The sequence below is a fragment of the Aphanomyces invadans genome (assembly GCF_000520115.1).
Source record: "Aphanomyces invadans strain NJM9701 unplaced genomic scaffold supercont1.11, whole genome shotgun sequence".
NCBI lineage: Eukaryota > Oomycota > Saprolegniomycetes > Saprolegniales > Verrucalvaceae > Aphanomyces > Aphanomyces invadans.
The window spans coordinates 203,399-218,126 of record NW_008580156.1 but is presented as its reverse complement, the minus strand read 5'-3'; the positions used below and the strand labels follow the sequence as shown (position 1 = coordinate 218,126).

Below are 14,728 nucleotides of genomic sequence, written 5' to 3'. Positions count from 1 at the left end.
TGACACTGGAACGACGAGCTGGCGTGGAAAGGAAATATTGAGGGGATGATTTAGTGGACTAGAGACACATTCACACACAGTAGGCAGCACTAAGTGTTGGCGACGTGCTGGTGGGGCTCGAGGTGGTGGTGGGGATGCTTGGCATACCCGATCGACTGGAGAGCGACGAGGATGTCGTCCAGGACAGCTTCGTTTTCAATCGTGGCGGGGATCGCAAACGGTTTGTTGTCGGCCATCGTTTGAATCGTGCGACGGACAATCTTACCCGACCGCGTCTTGGGCAAGTGGTCCACGACAACCACGTGTCGAAGGCACACAAACGCTCCAATTTCTTGGCGCACACGCGTCACAATCGCTGCCGACACGTGCTCGTTCGACTCGCCTGCGTTCGACTTGAGAACAACGAGCGCGATCGGCACTTGGCCCTTGAGCGTGTCGGCCACTCCCACCTAACGCCCCACGATGACTCGAGCCACGGCAATCGATGGCGTACCACAGCGCACTCGGCCACGTTGTCGTCGCGTTGAATCACTTCTTCAATCGCGCCCGTGCTCAACCGATGGCCCGCGACGTTGATGATGTCGTCCGTGCGCGACATGATCTACCACTGCCCCAGTTAGCATGCCAATGAAAGCGCCGTCGGCATTACATAAACGTAGTTGTCGGGATCGATGAAGCCGGCGTCACCCGTTGTGTAGAACCCCGGGTTCTCGGCCATGTACTTGGATACGTACTCGGCTTCGTTGTTGAACAGCGTCGTGAAACAACCTGTACAGCCGGGCATGTCGTGAGAAGCTCGAGCAAACGGCGCGAACCTGGAGGCAGCGGCAATCGGAGCAAGATGCTGCCTTCCTTGACTTCGTTCGGGTCCTCCGTTGGCTCGTCGTGGTTGTGCAGCACGACATCAAAGCCTGGAACAGGACGCGATGCCGACCCGAGTTTGATGCCGGGACACTCGCGACCGTCCAGCCTGGTCTGGTTCATGCCCATCATCTGAGAGCACACGGGAAACCCAATCTCGGTCTGCCACCAATTGTCCACGATCGGGATCTTGAGCTCGTTCATGAAAAACTCGATCGTGGCGGGGTCCCCACGCTCGCCGGCGACAAACAACGACCTGCGCCATACACTTGAGACACTGTGCGGACGCCAACGAGCTCGAAAAATGATGCGCGCAGTACCGGAGGTTCTTCATCTTGGACGCATACTTTTCCACTTGCAACGCGTTCGGATCCTCCTTTCGAATGGCGCGCAGAGCCGTCGGCGCAGTAAACATGCTGCGGACATTGTATTCGGACACGACTCGCCAGAACGCACCCGCGTCCGGCGTGCCCACCGGCTTGCCTTCGTAAATGACCGACTAGAGGACCACGTAAAGCCCTGCGTTGTGCTTAAAACGCACCGTGCAACCAAGAAAGAGAGGTCCGTATACGATGAACGAGTGCCCGACGACCCAGCCGAAATCGGACGCCGCCCACCATGCATCGCCAGGGTGAAGCCCAAGCACGTGCTGAAAGACCCACTTGAGCGCAACATTGTGGCCGCCGTTGTCTCGCACGACGCCTTTGGGCTAATGGCCGCAGCACGTGAGAACATTCCGTGACGTCGAACCAACAGTACCTTGCCGGTCGTGCCAGACGTGTACAAGATGTAAAGCGGGTCGGTCGCCTTGACGGGCACACACGGATGCGGCGTAGCATTTTGGACAAACGCATCCCAGCACACGTCGCGGGGCGAGTCGATGTTGTAGTGGCATTGATCACGTTGTAAGATCACGCATCGCTGCGGCTGATGGGAGCTCAGTGACAACGCGCCTTTGAGAAGGCTTTCGTATTTGATGACGCCCTTGGGCTCGAGGCCACAACTCGCCGCCAAGATTACCTTTGGCGACGCATCTTCAATTCGAATGGCGAGTTCTTTGGAGGAAAACCCTCCGAAGACGACGGAATGAATGGCGCCGAGACGCGCACATGCCAACATGGCGACCGCTGTCTCCGGGACCATCGGCATGTAGATGACGACGCGGTCGCCTTTAGTAACACCCTCGGCGGCTAGCGCCCCCGCGAATCGCGACACTAGCACAGACCATTGGCCCCATCATCAACGAAAGGCAAACCATGACGTGGGAAGAATAGAGAGCGAGTACCTTTATCTTGGAGCTCTTTGTACGTGATGTCGATCTTGGTGTTTGTCATGGGGCTGTCGTAATGAATCGCGACTTGGTCGCCGCGGCCGTTGGCAACGTGCTCGTCCACGGCGCTGTAGCACGAATTCATTTCCCCATCGACAAACCACTTGTTGAAAGGCGAGTTAGATTGATCGAGGACGGTCGTGTACGGCTTGAACCAGTGGATGTCCTTGGCAGCTTCGGCCCAAAACGCTTCGGGGTCGGCGAGGCTCTTGTCGTACTCCTCAAAGTAGTTTTTCTTGGTGGACAAGAAAGCCGAGCGCTGCACCGACGAGATGCGCACGAGGCGGCGAAGCAACGACACACGCCGACCTAACATTGCCATCCAAATGCGAAAGTAACCTCGACCTTCCTCCCTCGGGGACACCCATCTGGTCAGGAGATGGAAAAAGGATTGCGATCCGCCCATGTGAAGACGATACATGACAATTTTTCAAAATGGAAACGTTTTATATATAATATAAGTATAGATAATGCAAAATGGGTATAAAGTGGTTCCATTTTTGTGTTTTGAGTTCTTACATAGGTTGGACTGCCAACTCGTGGGCCACCTCTTTCGTTGTGCGCTCGTCGAAATCCCACCGTTGGCCACGACGCGGCGCCGCCCCGCTGAAATGCAGCTGGATAGAGAACATCGGGCGAGCAGCTATGCCGATTTGTGGGACGTGTGGGGAGGGGGACTGTGACTGCACTTACAGCACAGCACATCGATCGTTCAAACGAATCAAAGCCCCAAGCTTGATCGTGACTACGAGCACGAGAACTCGGCGAACCAGCGCAACGACGTGCCCAACCGCTCTTCCTGCGCACTGCAAACCTGGCATGGTTATCGGCGTTGTAGTCACCCCTTTGATGCGTCGAATGTGTGACACAAATGGGATGTGTTTCATATTCTCTCGATGTTCCACGACTGCCGGCGGCGACAATCTCCATCGTGGTTGAACTTCACGGCTGACTGAAGCTGCCGAATCATGCTGCCGATGCTTACTTTGCCTTGGACGGTCGACCAAAGACGAGGTTGACCTTATCCTGTCTGGCTCGGTCACGGGACTGTACTTGGCGGTGCATTTCGTCGACGAAGTTCTCGACGCAGGCCGACGCCACTGCAGTGGCTTCTACGCATCGATATCAAACCAGTGCGCACTGGAGGAGCTCGCTGGACCATACCAGCGCGTAGCAAGAGAGGTCGTAATGCTGTGATGTCTGAGGCTACATCGGCCGCACTTTGGCCAGCCTGCGACTCGTTGAGTGTGACAGAGTGTGCAGTGTCCAACCTTATTCTTGACAGTGACGTCGATGGATGCTGGCACGGTCAGGAGATACATCGCGACATCCTGTCGATGGTGCTGCACAGCCACGTGCAGCGGAGTGTTTCCATCCTGAAGCTTCCTCATCATGCTGTCAAGGAGCAGATGGAGGTGTTTGTGAGGCTTATCACCTGGTCGACGCTTTCGGCATCGGCCGCGTCGGATTGCAGCAGGTCCTTGACGAGGGCAAGGCGGCCGAGTGTACATGCCACATGCAAAGCGGTGCTTCCGTTCTACATTTTCCAAGCGTGATTTGTCTTCGTTGTTTGGCGATGGACCTCGTGGCAATCGTAGTTTGCCAAGTACGTCCGTTCTACAGCGTCTGCGTCATGGCCGCTGGCGGTCGTTGCAACTTACCCAGACGCAAGAGGCTGTTGCGCACGCGAAGATGTTGGCTACCCGCCAAGTCCACAGCGCACTCGCCTCGCTAGACGAAGAAAGGAAGCACGCGCCGAATGGGCAAGCTCCACAAGTACCGCGGTGACGACACATGGGTTCGCTCCTCGCGCCACCAACGCTTCGATCACGTCGTAATGACCACGTTGTGCTGCCACGTGAAGCGGGGTGAATCCATCCTGCACGGGTTGCATCAGCATGCCGTCACGACCGCTTGTGGCCACCACCTTGTTGGGAACGTCGATGTCTGGTGGGGCAGTGTCGCGCGCAATCGCGACGACAGCATTGAGTTTGTTGCACGCGCATGCATAATGCAGCCGTGTGTTGCCGTTCTAATGCATCCTGTCAGTCGACGAACCATCGAGACATCGTCGGGCATGCTTCGTCTGGAAGGATGCAAAGGATCGCTGTCTGGTCTACATATGCGACAATGGTCGGTCTTGCTCGACGGGAAATTGGCGCTCGCACCGTGGTCACGAAGGAATCGAGTGACTTGTGTGTGCATGCGCCACCCCGCCAAGTCGGCCGCAAACTGTCCCTTCTACGCCCCGCGCTCGGCATGCATGCACGTGCTGGAAACGTGTACGCACCTCGTTCGTCAGCAACACGTTGGCATGCGACTCGATCAAGAGGGCGACGCAATCCATGTGGCCACCAAGGGCAGCTTTGTGCAGCGGCGTGCTCCCCGACTTGTTGCGGGCGTTTACGTGAGCTCCGCCATCGATCAGTCGCCGTGCTATCACGTGGTGGCCCGTGACACAAGCATGATGCAGTGGCGTGTTGCCGTCCTGCATTCGACGTGGGGGTTCAATGTCGGCCAAACCCGGACATGCTTCCAGCTCGTACCTTGTCGATTGCGTGGACGAGGGCCGGTGTCGCCGCGAGATACCGGACGACGCGGTCCACTTGGCCACGCAACACGACAGCATGGAGCGGCGTGCAGGACGGCTCGAATGTCACGGGAAGCTTCTTGAGCTCACGCAGTGCATGCATCTTGCGCAATGCCATGGTTGGCAACGTACTCATCACAAACGATCGCGGGGATTCCGCGACCGTGCCCGGCATGACTGCTGCGTGAAACGGGCAATGGGCCGCCGCCGTTTCGTTGCAAACTCTCAAACATGGCGAGACAGGACGAGGCAGGATGTATATTTTTCATGAGCGGCATGTGCCAAACGCAGGGGCCGAAAGGTAGCTACAAAGCAGACATCCTGTCACGGCAACGCGTCGACTTCGCCTTCCGAATGCGCGGTTTGGTACTTGCTTGAATACGCCTTTAGTTCTTGCGACAACTGGGTCAGGTAGTTGCTGTGGGCGCTTGCCGCAGCACTCGCCCGTTCTCGTTTGTGGACCCAATTGCTCAATTTGGAGTCGTACAGCGGGGTGCGAGGAGCTGTCGGCATGAATGGCTCGTAGGCATGGACCCTGCAGGAACCATGATCACCGCAGTCGACACGATGCCGAGCGTACCGTTCTGGGAGTCGAGTGTAGTGGGGTTGGTAAGCATACCCAGCCCAATGCCCTCCCCGATCCACATACGCGTCGACGCTTCGGCTGGGGTACACGACTGAGTACGACGGCTGTGACGGTGCCTCGTATCGTTCAGCGATCTCGGATGGCCACGGAAGCGTGGCTGCTGCTTGCATCTGGCTTCTTGAGTATGTGTGGAGCTTGGCCGACATCGTCGATCCATCGGAAACTAAGTCATCGAGCAACTGCTCCACGTGCACGTCTACGGACGCTTCGGACGGGTCGCCCTCGCCGTCTTCGTCCAAGTCTACCTCGACATCTCGCCCAGAGTCAAGTCAGTGCATGCATTTCAAGCACTACCTTGGTTGCACGAACGGTCCAGCGCGTGTATCTTGCGCTCTCGCTTGACCATCCATTTCTCGGTCGCTTTCAACTCCTTGGCATCGCTTGCCAGCTGATGTGCATGCTACGTGGCCCGGTTCGTCGTGTCGACGGCACAAATGGTTCGACGGACTAGTACCTGCTCGAGAAGGTACTTCATGTTGTCGCGCGCTTTCGTGTGATAATGTGGCCGGCGCTGCCACCACTCCTTCTCGTCCTGCAACTTGGCCATTCGCTGTTTGAGGCTCCTCTTCTGCTTTGTCAAGTACTGCTTGGTCTTGGACAGTAGCTCGTGTTCTTGCTGAAGCCGACGCCGCCACGCATGGTGGTGCGGCTTCGACTCTGGTTTCCTCACCTTTACGGGTTGGCGAGCTGGAGATCGCGATGGACTCATTGCCGCCGCAACACGTGCCGGTTCGTCATGCAGCTTGGTCCATGCGACTGGCACTTCGAACGATCCAGGCTGTAGACGAGAAACATGTGCCAAGTCGTCTTCCCGATTGAGCTGCTTTGTATCTCGCAGGCGCGCCGACAACTGGTCTTCTTCCTGTACCCAACACGTCATTGCAATCGAACATGTTACGGCTCCGACCTCTTGCATCTGCTTGGACAGCGTCTGAAGATGCTTTGTCTGTTTGTGCTGGAGTTCGTGTTCGAGCGCGGCCAGTTTGTCCTGAACGAGGACGTCAACAGATACATGATGCAGAAGTCGACTCACGCGATGGTCTTTGAGCACTTGCCCCAGCTTCATTTGGTTTTCCGACTGGCAGTGATGCAGGGCCGATTGAAACTCGCGTTCTTCTTGGTCCATCCGCTGCGCCTTTTGCTTTTCAAAATCACCAACGAGCTCGTCCAACTGCCGTTCGCAACTCGCACGGACGCGGGCCTTTTGGCGAGCGAGCGCCAACTCCTCGCGCTCGGTGAACTCGCGCAGCTGCGTCATGTACTCGGACCGGACCATTCGTTTTTTGTGCTCGTAGTTGAGTCGTTCGACGGTGCTGAGGCTGTCAAGCGCAGACGTGTGCATGCGTTGGCTGGACGCGCGAAGTGCAGCGTTTTCTACGTGCAACGCCTCGATCTCGAGCGCCAAATCCCGACTACGCGAATCCAGCAGCGCTGCCTTTCGCCGCCAACTTTCGCATTGCATTGTGATGTCGTGCAAATGGGTTTCCAACTCGGTTTTGGAAACCTGGGCCATTTGAAGTTTCAGTTGCGCTGGCCCATTGTCACACTGCGGAGGTATGTCTTGTTGCATTGATGAGATGCGATTCCCGCGGTTGGGGCCGGCGGAGGCCACCGACACCATGAGCTCGTCCTTTTCGGCTAACGCGGTCTTCAACTTTGCTTTGACTTGGTCGAGTTGGTCTTGCCATTCGTTTCGATCTTTTTCAGCTTGCTCCGCGTGAGATTTCGCTTGTGCTTCCAGCTTTTGCTTTAGCGACGACAGGTGCTCCATGTCGTTTTGTGTGGTCGCCAGCTCCTTGGAGACTTGAATCAGCTGCGCCTGGGCTGCTGACTTGTCCGATTCGAGCTGGCTAAGTCGCGCCTGCCACTCCTTCTTTTTGTCGTCCGCGTCGCGCTTCCACTCGAGAGCAGCTTCGTCCCGCTTTGCCTGCTCCTCGCCCACTCGTTTATGGAGCTGGTCGGTTTGGTCTTGGCGTATGCTCTTTAGCTTGGCTTCAAACTGAGCAACGTCCTGGCGCCATTTGGCTTCCATCGAGTCTTTGTCTTGGGTGCGCGACGCGAGTTCAGCCTTGGTGCGATCCAGTTCGTGCTCCAAACGCTTGAGTTTGCCTTCCGCTGCATGCAATTCATACGTTGCGGACCGAAACTTCCCATCGAGTTCGTCGACGTGATGCACAGTCTCCGAGAGCTTGGTCTGTGCGGCTGCGACCGCGTCGGTTTGATGCTTCAAGCGCTTTTCCAGATCCGCCTTTTCGTCGTGCAATCGATCGCGCTGAGCCTCCACGTCTTCTTTGTCGTGGCTGGTCGTTCGAAGCTGGCGGTCTAGTTGCTGGTGCTGGCTCTTCAACTTGTCGAGCTTGTCCACTAGACTTTGCTTCTCCGCTACCCACAAAGTCGTGTGCCGATCGTAAGTTTCCTGTCCCTGCTTGTACTTGGTCTCAAATTCCTGCGCCCTCGCTTGAAGCTGCCTCACTTTGTCGTTGGCAGCCCGAGAGTCCGCTGTGAGTTGCTCGACTTGATGTCTCAAACTCTCGTGTTCGCCGCTGCTGGTCATCGCGGACGTGCTCGACAATCGCAGGGTGTTTTGTTCGTTGACGCGGTCGAGTTCATGCTGAAGGTTCAACAGGTCGTGCTCGACGCGTTGTTTTTGAAAGAGGGCGTCGTCTAGTTGCAATTGCAGGCCGCGGGCGTCCGCCTGGTGCTTGTCGCTCAAGTCGCGAGCTTGCTTGACGAGTCCTTCCAGGCTGCGGCATTCTTCCGACGCTTTCTCGTACTGCGCTTCTGCAGTTTGGAGCCCAAGCTTGGCTTTGCTCAGCGCAGTCTTCAGATCATTTGCTTCCGTCGTCAACGCTCGCCATTTCGTTTGGACGGCGTCGCATTCCTTTTCAACGCCTTTGAGTTTCTGAGCGAGTTGGTCCTTGTCGAGGTCGCTTTGCTTGGCTTTCTTGTCGGCGACCTCCTTGTCAAGCACGGTGCGATGGTGGGTATCAAGCAGCACGTCATGCTCTGCACGCAGCGTGTCCAACCGGGCCTCGACGTCGGCTTTCTCGCTTTCGAGGGCATTTCGCTGGCTCATGAGTTTGTCCTTTTCCCATTCCCACATGGACGTTGCCGTTTCTTGAGTCGTCGCCTGCTGCGCTTGGATTTGCGTCGTCAACATGGCCACTTCATTTTCCTTTTGCTTGAGTTTCCGCTCCAAGGTTGCACGTTGGTCGTCGAGCTTGCGCTTGGCTGACTCGACCGCGATCAAGTCACTCTTTAGATTTTGCAGCGCCGACGAGTGCGCTACTTGCAAATCGTCGAGTTGTTGCTTCCACTGCGCTTGGTGGGCTTCCAGCGCGCGTTTGTGCGCGCGGTCCATTGCGTCGTTCGAGTCGTGGCTCTCCTGAGCTTGGCGGTACGCTTGGTTTAGCTGTTCTTGCAGCGATGCAACTAGGGTGCTCGTGGACGACTCTTGGCTTTGCATGGAAGTCCACTTGGCTTGGAGGTCGGCGATGGTCGCCTTGGCTACCGCGAGCTGGCGTTGCCCATCGCTCTCGGCTTCGTGCAACTTCTTCTTCCACGTCTCGACACTAGCTGCGTGATCGCGTTCGAGTCCCTTGAGTTTTCTGTCGACGGCGTCCAGTTGGGCGCGGGACGCCGCTTCAGATTCTTCGTGTGACGACTGGAGATCGTTGTACTTGGCTTGCCATTGCTGCAGTTGGTCGTTGATGGCTTGATCTTTGTTTGTGGCATCCATGAGGTTTTCGTATTGGCTTTGCCACGACGCAGTGTCCGCTTTGGCTTGGCGCAACTCTTGCGCTGCGCGCTCCATGGCCGCCCTGTGAGAGGCTTTTGCATCTTCCAGTTGCGCGAGCAACGACACTTTCGCGGCAGAGAGGGACTCAATCGTGGCTTCCAACGCTCGCTTGGAGTCGGCCATGCTGGCAGTCGTAGCTCCATTGGCTTCGTTTTCTTTGCAAGCAGCGTCGTATTTCGTGGTCAAGTCGCGGAAAGCCATGTCCAGCTTGGTCGCATCCGTTTTCAAGTCGTCAATCGTGGACTTGGCCGCGGCGCATTCCGTTTGAAGCACGTCGTGCTTGACCGCAAGGGCTTCAAACTTTTCTTGCCATTCGTTTGTCCCGCTGTCATCTGTCTGCTTCGTCGCACGGGTTGGTTGCGCTGCTTCGCCAAGCTTTCGTTGCAACTGAGCGACTTCGGATACGTGTGCCGTTTCGGTCGCTTTCAACTTTCCTGCGATTTCATCGTGCTTGGTCTTCCACGTAGCAAGTTCTGCCGCCATTTTCGCGCGGTCCGCCTCCCACGACTTTTCGTTCTTGTCGGCGTTCTCGGCGCATTGCTTCGCATCCTGCAGCATCTTCTTCAAGGAGGTCACTTCCTCTTCCAGCGCTTCGACTTGTTTGTTTGTGGACGCGTTTGTTTGAGATGTTGCTGCAACAGGATCCTGACGTCTCGCTTCATCGAACGCATCATTTTCTTGACGCTTCATTTGCGCTTCCATGTCGGCGTCCTTTTGCTTGAGCTGCTCCTTCAGCTTCTCGACTTGGCGTTTCAATTCTTCAGTCGACGCTTCCAAGGCTGCGACGTGGTCGGGCGAATACGTTGGTGCCTTCGACGCTTCTTCCATCTTCTCTTCGAGGGTCTTGACCTGTCTTTTGTACTGCGCGGCTTCGGTCTTGACTATATCGAGCTCGGCGTTGAGTTTGTCGAGGCGGCTGGCCTCTTCTTTTTCGCGGTGCTCGGCCTGCATCTCTTCCTTTCGTCGGATCGCTTCGTGCCGCTGCAGCGCCTTTTCATGCGCGGCATCCATATCCTCGAGCGCCTCTTTGTGCTTTTCGTCCATGTCTTTCAGTTCCTTCTCTTGCTTGCGCGCGAGATCCCGCTTCTTTTCGTTGAACTTGGCCTCCGCGTTGTCCATGTACTCGCGATGTTCGGTTTCGAGGTCCTTCCGCCGCTTGGTCAGTTTCTTGTCCAGCTCTTTGACGTTCTCAACTTCGTCTGCGTGCTCCTTGTGAAGTTTCTGCAGCTTCTTCTCGATCGTGGCGGCCTCGTCGTCCAGTTCGGCTTGCTGCTGCTTGATCTCGGATTCTTTCGCGGCCAACTTGGCCTGCAGCGCCGCAACTTGGCTCGCATGCTCGTCCTCGAGCTTTCGCAGCTTGGCTGCCAACTCTTCTGTCTTGGACTCGACAGCTTCGTCATCGGATGTGTTCTTAGGAGTGTCTTTCTTCCCGAGTGGTTTTCTGGATGGTAGAGCTTTGATCGTCGGGGCGCTGGACTTGCCTTCGTCATCGTCATCGTCGTCGTCGTCGCTCTTGGCCTCGTGGGATTTCATCGAGGTCGGCCTCTACTCAGCCGCGTTGCTCAGTGCAGCTGCCGCCTCCATGTCCCAAACGACGTACCCCCAAAGCGCCAACTGGTTTCAACGCGCCGAGGCCGCCTGGCAATGGCATCTATCGACCACGTCAACCATTTCGTACGGCAAAAGGGTTGCCACCTTTCCAATCGCGCCAAGCGGCTTCTTCTCCATGCCCGACTTGACCGCGCCCAACGAGTCGCCCTTGGGGGCCTTTTTCGGCGCCTTCTTGGACTTTTTACCCAAGATTTCAGCGATGTCGTCCTTCTCCTTCTTCTTCTTGTCGTCCGTGTCTTGGAATTTCTTCCCCTGAATTGTCTTCTTCTTGTGATCGTCGTACAGTTTGCGGTAGTACTGGGGTCAATGCAGGATTAACATGCGGTCATGGATACAACATGTGCATACCTCGTCACAAGGATGGTCCCAAGTACTCGCCCCCGAGGCAAAGTTAAAGTAGTAGATTTCTCCCGTGTCAGTCGTCTTGCACGGCTTCCAGTTCTCCGGCAAAGGTGCTTTCAAGCCTTCTCGCGCAATCCAAAATAGATCCCGCTCGGCGTCGAGGTCCATCCCCAGCCACTTGGCGTACTCGATGACCTCATCTTCCGTCGGCTCATAATTTGGGTCGATCTCTTCTTCTAGTACGATGCTATCTCCCTGACCGCCATCCATTCTCTCGACCTCGGCGGTGGTTGCCGCCCCCTTTCTCGGGATGTCGTTTCGACAAAGATTGGGTTGTCCGGATAATTTGAAACCCTTTAAAATAGACATGAATTTCCGTTGCACCTAGGTGCATTTTTTGTGGAAATCTTGTTCGGATACCCTGCTGAAACGATACATTTCTCCAATGGCATGGACAGGTCGAAGGGAGATGCGCTCGATATGGGCGACTGCGATGCAGATATGTGCCCATGGAACTTGATAAATTGATTGGCACAAGGGCTTTCCATTCCTCGTGGGCTCTGGTAAGGGCTCATTGCATGCGATACTCTTGATGAGGAGACTTTTTACTTTTATTACATGTGTGGCTTGAACACAAATCCGTTGGTGGTGCGACCATCGGTGCCGGTTTTGGCCTCGCCGCGCACGTTCTTGCTGTCGACGGGTTTGTGCCCCGTGTACCCTGGTAGATTGTTGAGGTGGTACAGACGCAGGTCCTCTGACTTCCCCCGCACATGCTCGCAGTCGCCTTGGGCCACAGCCGTCGGGTTGTACTTTGTGTGCGGGATAAAACCTTGGTACCGTGGAATATGGAATGTCGCTTTGGACGTCCCGTCAAACATGTCGGCTGTTGTCGACGCCATGCCGTTCGTGCGGCCCACATACGGCCTTGCAAGTGGATTGCCTCCGTACGTTCCAAAGTCGATTTGGTGGCTGCTCGCCGGTGTGCCACCATGCAGGACGTGCTTGGCCGCCACAAACTCAAGCCACCCTGCTTGCCCACTGACTTTGACCGTCTGGTGCAGCAGCAAACCTGTACAGTTCTAGCAGTTAGACTAGCATTGGTCAAAGTGGAGGGAACATGGAGATACGACGCGTACTGGAGAGACGACAGACAGCCTCCTGGAAGATTTCCCACGAGATGAATCCGTCTGGACACGCGTCGAACATGTGCGCGTAAATGTCAAGGATGCGTGCCGTGGGGGGCTTGCCGTAGACTGCGCAGAGCACTGCCTTGACGTCGTCGCGAGCTATTTTCTTTTGTTTGGGATCGGCGTCCGATGTCGAGTCTTGATTTGGCACGTGGGTCAGCTCGTCGAACGCTGCAGCGTACGCAGCCATGGGCAACGCTGCAATCCGACGGCCCTCTTCGTGAAAGTTCAAAAAGTCATGTTGGTACAGCGTTTGCCCGAGAAACGTGCGGGAATTGGCAATCTCGGCTCCACGTGACACTGGCCGCGTCGGAGTCTCAAAGTCGTGTTTCGTGACTTGGCCATAATGGCCTCGGGTGACAGCCTCAAAGGATGGGTTCACAATTCGAATTGCCGTGTTGGTCGCTTGGTTTTGCACAATGTTGGACCCCATCTGGCTGAATTTGGTCGCCCGGGCATCGTACGTCTCGCCGGGCTTGAGCGTCGGGCACTCCTGCGCGCCCCACGACTTGAATCCCTTGTACCCCGACGACATCGCCTTCTCCGGTTCTACCGATGAAACTGGCGCAAGAACGGCAACACGTGGCTATTTTTATTCATGTGCGGCTCGTTTCCGTTTTCCACCACATAGGATCGTGGATATGGATGAAGACGGTCATTGGAGCTGCTTGGGGAGTGTCTGAAGGGCAGAAAAGGCCGTGCATGATTGTCGGAGGTTGGGAGCGCCACGCCTGCGCCTGCCACGGTCCATGAAACTTGTCCGCATGGCGTATCTTTGGATGAAAACACATGCGTTGAGCCATCAGCGCTCATGTCGTCGTCAGGTCTAGAATTCTCTGGCGGCTCCACTCAATACACTCTCAGCTAGCCACTGCCTAGTACCTGGCCCTGCATGCCGTGCTTGCCTCATCGCAGCTGGCAATGCAGTTTACCCAGCGTTACTTGCCTGAAAGGACAACTCAATCGGGGCGCGCTGCATACTAGAGGCCATCGCACCTCGCGGTGAAGACAGCAGCGATCATGGAACATGTCGTACATGCTTAAACACAGATTACAAGGCTTTAGTCGGTGTACTCGCACGTTTCGGGAAGAGTGCATCCCGATCGGCGGATCACGACTTGGGCGGCCCAGTGGCCGGCTTCAACACACTTTTGGATGGGCTTTTCACGTGCCAATTGGGAGATGAACCCACCGACAAAGGCGTCCCCGGCACCGTTCGTGTCGACAATTTCGCTTTGGTCCAACACAGGCACGTCGATGAGCTTGAGCTCGCCGTTGTGGACGAGGATGGTCGGCTTAGCACCTTGGGTGAACACGACGGTGCGGCAACGAGCGCCGGACGCCTTGGGCAATTGAGCCACACGGAGGGCCACATGAGCGAGGTCATCGCCCCAGTCGTGGGCCTTACCGAATTCCGTCGCTTCGGCTTCGTTCCCGAAGACAAAGTCGGCGTGGTGCATGGCGGCCATCAACGGATCTTTGAAGAATTGCGTGATGAAGGGCGCCGACAAGTTGAGGAGGAACACCTTGTTTGAGTACGATGCGTGCTCGGCCAGCTTCATGATGGCGTCCGGGCACACGGTCAAGTGAAAGCCCGCCGAGTAGAAGAACTTGGCCTTGGAGATGATGTCCTTGGAGCGGTCGTCTTCTAAATGGGCGAGTTCAAACTTGTTGGCGGCCGACAAGTTGGCGACGAGCGAGCGTTCGCCTTCCTTGTTCAAGCACACGGCGCACGTGCCGGTGGACACTTCGTCGTGTTCCATGTAGTGTACGTTCACGCCGTCCTTTTCGGCGCAGTCGCGCAGGACCTTTCCAAACGCGTCCTTGCCGACGCAGCCAAAGAACGACGTAGCCTTGGAGCTGTGGTTCTTGAGCATCCACTGAGCGACACGAATCGAGTTTTGGGTCGCACCGCCGGCAATGAATTCGGCTTGAAACTCCTTGGTGATTTCGTCGTACATGGGCAAGTGTTCGTCCTCGGCCAAGATCGCGTTGTCCATCTTGAGCTTGTACTTGGCCAAGAACTCGTCCGACACGGACGCGCTGATGTCGAGCAAGGGGTTGCCGAGGCCAACGATCGAGTGGTCGAGGATGCTGCTGCTCATGTTCGGAGGGCGCGGGAAGATTTGCGAGTGCGGTGGTGGCGAAGCTTTGGGACATGCTTCTCGTGTTTCAAAGCCACGACGGCATGCAGGCCACGACGACGCTGCAATTGATATCATGCTTTCTTATCTTGATATTTGTATAAAATCGGTATCGACCGGACCTTTTCGATGTCATGGGCGCGTTGCACCCAACGTGTTCCCAACTAAATTTAAACTTGGTGTTTGTATATGAATTTGTTTGCGCCACGTGTTGA

General features: G+C 56.2%; 5 protein-coding genes across 8 annotated transcripts; all 5 read right to left on the bottom strand.

Moving 5' to 3' along the window:
• Window positions 1-24: 24 nt before the first annotated feature.
• H310_06226 (hypothetical protein) lies at window positions 25-2,512 on the bottom strand. The gene is made up of 8 exons (XM_008871209.1): window positions 2,147-2,512; window positions 1,621-2,075; window positions 1,403-1,570; window positions 1,182-1,360; window positions 816-1,117; window positions 650-768; window positions 494-601; window positions 25-449 (listed from the first exon to the last, which is right to left on the bottom strand). Exons 1-8 carry the CDS (start codon window positions 2,505-2,507, stop codon window positions 90-92), a joined length of 2,052 nt encoding a protein of 683 aa, XP_008869431.1. The 5' UTR covers window positions 2,508-2,512; the 3' UTR covers window positions 25-89.
• Window positions 2,513-2,931: 419 nt separating this feature from the next.
• Window positions 2,932-5,025, bottom strand: H310_06225 (hypothetical protein). 3 transcript variants are annotated; one of them, XM_008871206.1, is made up of 12 exons: window positions 4,738-5,025; window positions 4,482-4,679; window positions 4,360-4,432; window positions 4,273-4,307; window positions 4,119-4,223; window positions 3,972-4,070; window positions 3,853-3,922; window positions 3,774-3,808; window positions 3,627-3,728; window positions 3,463-3,567; window positions 3,356-3,422; window positions 2,932-3,303 (listed from the first exon to the last, which is right to left on the bottom strand). In XM_008871206.1, the coding sequence occupies exons 1-12, from the start codon at window positions 4,954-4,956 to the stop codon at window positions 3,173-3,175; spliced, it is 1,239 nt and encodes a 412-aa protein (XP_008869428.1). In that variant the 5' UTR covers window positions 4,957-5,025; the 3' UTR covers window positions 2,932-3,172. The 3 variants fall into 3 exon arrangements, with proteins under 3 accessions (XP_008869428.1, XP_008869429.1, XP_008869430.1); XM_008871207.1 differs by having other exon boundaries at window positions 3,463-3,728; XM_008871208.1 differs by having other exon boundaries at window positions 3,463-3,808.
• H310_06224 lies at window positions 5,017-11,506 on the bottom strand. Of its 2 annotated transcripts, none has more exons than XM_008871204.1 (9): window positions 11,186-11,506; window positions 10,922-11,134; window positions 10,827-10,877; window positions 6,461-10,771; window positions 6,335-6,415; window positions 5,882-6,289; window positions 5,722-5,827; window positions 5,362-5,680; window positions 5,017-5,316 (listed from the first exon to the last, which is right to left on the bottom strand). In XM_008871204.1, exons 1-9 carry the CDS (start codon window positions 11,447-11,449, stop codon window positions 5,106-5,108), a joined length of 5,964 nt encoding a protein of 1,987 aa, XP_008869426.1. In that variant the 5' UTR covers window positions 11,450-11,506; the 3' UTR covers window positions 5,017-5,105. The 2 variants fall into 2 exon arrangements, with proteins under 2 accessions (XP_008869426.1, XP_008869427.1); XM_008871205.1 differs by having other exon boundaries at window positions 5,362-5,668.
• Window positions 11,507-11,772: 266 nt separating this feature from the next.
• H310_06223 (hypothetical protein) lies at window positions 11,773-12,944 on the bottom strand. The gene is made up of 2 exons (XM_008871203.1): window positions 12,319-12,944; window positions 11,773-12,251 (listed from the first exon to the last, which is right to left on the bottom strand). The coding sequence occupies exons 1-2, from the start codon at window positions 12,902-12,904 to the stop codon at window positions 11,794-11,796; spliced, it is 1,044 nt and encodes a 347-aa protein (XP_008869425.1). The 5' UTR covers window positions 12,905-12,944; the 3' UTR covers window positions 11,773-11,793.
• A 417-nt stretch (window positions 12,945-13,361) lies between these two features.
• On the bottom strand, window positions 13,362-14,523 carry H310_06222 (hypothetical protein). Its single transcript, XM_008871202.1, has one exon. The coding sequence runs from the start codon at window positions 14,472-14,474 to the stop codon at window positions 13,431-13,433; it is 1,044 nt and encodes a 347-aa protein (XP_008869424.1). The 5' UTR covers window positions 14,475-14,523; the 3' UTR covers window positions 13,362-13,430.
• Between the last annotated feature and the right edge of the window lie 205 nt (window positions 14,524-14,728).